Below are 2,368 nucleotides of genomic sequence, written 5' to 3'. Positions count from 1 at the left end.
ATGTAAAACTTAAATCCATAGGAACATTTTTAGGTAATGATCTATAATACACATTACATTATCCACATTAAAAAATATTATTAAGAGGAGAATCCACTGAAGAACAAAGAAAGCATACTTGGCCAAATTTTCAATTGATTCTCTGTCATTAGCAAATATATTAAAAGCTCCGTTGCTCTTCCATAAGAATCCCACTGAACCTTGACTGAATGCAACCATGGCAGGAACTTGGTTGTTTTCCTTCTTTGAGAATGTCGTATGGAACTGCAGACCATCTTCAGGATAAAGGAAAATGGCATAGGAGCTGGAATCAGAGGAGGCTAGAACAGTCTGGAACGTGTTTCTCTGTGAAGATGAGTTAAAATTCAGTTACTCGGAAAAATATCTATAGATCTTAAAATGTGTTATTTGCCAGACTATCTATAAAGTGTACAGTGCTGTAAAGAGATGGCAATATTTTCACCTTATTCTAAAAGAAGAACTTTTGTAGCAAGAACCAAAGATTCCGGGATAGTTCCACTGAAATATCCCTAAGACTAGGTCAACATGACATTTTCTGATTAATTCATAAATATCTTCTGCATAACTGTGGCCCTAAGGTTAACGAAAAATTATACAGATGGTACCTCCAGATGGTGGCCTAAAATCTCATGCAATTTAGGAAATTTTTACCCACAGAATTTGTTTCCATGGCTGTTAACATATTCAACCACATTCATCATTTAACAAACATTTATTGAACCCAAGCACCATACAGTAGGAAAAAAAAGAAAAACATGAGATTTGGGAGAAAACAGACTTGGATCCAAATCTTTGCTCTACTCATTATTATGTGACCTTGGGCATGATACTTGAGTTCCCTAAGCCTCGATGTTTGCATCTGTAAAATGGAGATAAAACCACCTCCTTCACAGAAATGAGGAAGACTACATGAGGTCACATATGAAAGAGCAGGCACATGCTGGTAGCTCATGCCTGAAATCTCAGCACTTTGGGAGGCCAAGGCGGGCGGATCATGAGGTCAGGAGTTCAAGACCAGCCTGGCCAACATGTGAAACCCCATCTCTACTAAAGATACAAAAAATTAACCGGGCGTGGTGGCGCATGCCTGTAATCCCAGCCTCTTGGCAGGCTGAGGCAGAAGAATCGCTTGAACCCAGGAGGTGGAGGTTGTGGTGAGCTGAGATCATGCCATTGTACTCCAGCCTGGGCGACAAGAGTGAAACTTCATCTCAAAAAAAGAATAAGAAAGAAAGAAAGATCAGACACAGAGAAAGTATTCTTTACATATTAGTACCTTTCCGACATGCCAGGCATCGTCCTGAGCTCTGTCGATGTGAAGAAAAAAATATGTGGTCCCTGCACTCAAGAATCTACGGTCTAGATGGGAAGGCTGACATTTGAACAAAACATTGTAAAACCTGAGGTTGCAGTCTGTAATCGAAACATTTGCAAAGCGCTGCAGGAGCTGTAAGAGGAAGCGTCCCATGCCAGGAGGGGTGGGAGTGCGTCCCATGCCAGGAGGCTGTGGTTGGTCAAGGCCTCACGGGAGGGCCCAGTCTGAATGAACAAGCAGGAGGAAGCTGCCACTTGTAGGGGGGTCACAGAGGGGATGTCCCAAGCAGAGAGGACAGCCTGTGCAAGATACTGTGGATTTAAAAAAAAGAGCGAGGGCAAGGTCAGGGAATTACATGTAATCTGGTACAGCGGCTACAAAGGGTATGTGGAGGTGGAACAGATTAGGCCCAAGAGGCAGGCAAGGGCTCCATACCAAGGGGCTGGGCGTTTATCCCCAAGTGAAAGGGAGGCAGTTGAGACATTTAACATTTAAGCTGTTTTGAAATTTGGCACTCAGACAGATAACAGTTGGCAAGCAAAATGTGTCATGCAGGCCCATAACAGACTTTCCCAAAGTGTGCTCTGTGGGATGTAATGCAACCTTTATGGAGCGAGGGAAGGGAAGAGGTATGGTCACAGGTTTGGAGACTGCTCAGTTAAACAATATTCGGCAAGGCTGGAATGGTGGCTCACGCCCTTAGTCCCAGCTACTTGGGAGGCTGAGGCAGGAGAATCGCTTGAACCCGGGAGATGGAGATTGCAGTGAGCCAAGATGGCACCACTGCACTCCAGCCTGGGTGACAGAGCAAGACTCTGTCTCAAAAACAAAACAAAACAAAACAAAACAGCATCAGGCAGGTTGCAAGTTTCCTGACTGCAGGACTTTTCAGGGTGAATCACCAAGAGGGAGATACAGTTTTAGCACTTCCCAAACTAGAAGGCCTTTTCCTCAAGGACTATCTTGTAGGACTGGTGTTTTGCGGTAGACACTTTAGGAACCACCAGCCCAAAATACCTCCCATTTATATGA

General features: G+C 43.9%; 1 protein-coding gene across 1 annotated transcript in view; it reads right to left on the bottom strand.

Annotated features, from left to right (window-relative positions):
* Window positions 1-2,368, bottom strand: part of NID1 (nidogen 1) — a 122,744-nt gene that overhangs the window by 91,113 nt on the left and 29,263 nt on the right. The window contains exon 4 of the mRNA XM_011976394.1: window positions 119-345. Coding sequence (XP_011831784.1) covers window positions 119-345 — 227 coding nt within the window. The remainder of the gene's footprint in view (window positions 1-118; window positions 346-2,368) is intronic.

The sequence above is a fragment of the Mandrillus leucophaeus genome, unplaced genomic scaffold (genome assembly GCF_000951045.1).
Source record: "Mandrillus leucophaeus isolate KB7577 unplaced genomic scaffold, Mleu.le_1.0 Scaffold165, whole genome shotgun sequence".
Lineage (NCBI taxonomy): Eukaryota > Metazoa > Chordata > Mammalia > Primates > Cercopithecidae > Mandrillus > Mandrillus leucophaeus.
This window is presented reverse-complemented; position numbering and strand designations above follow the sequence as displayed.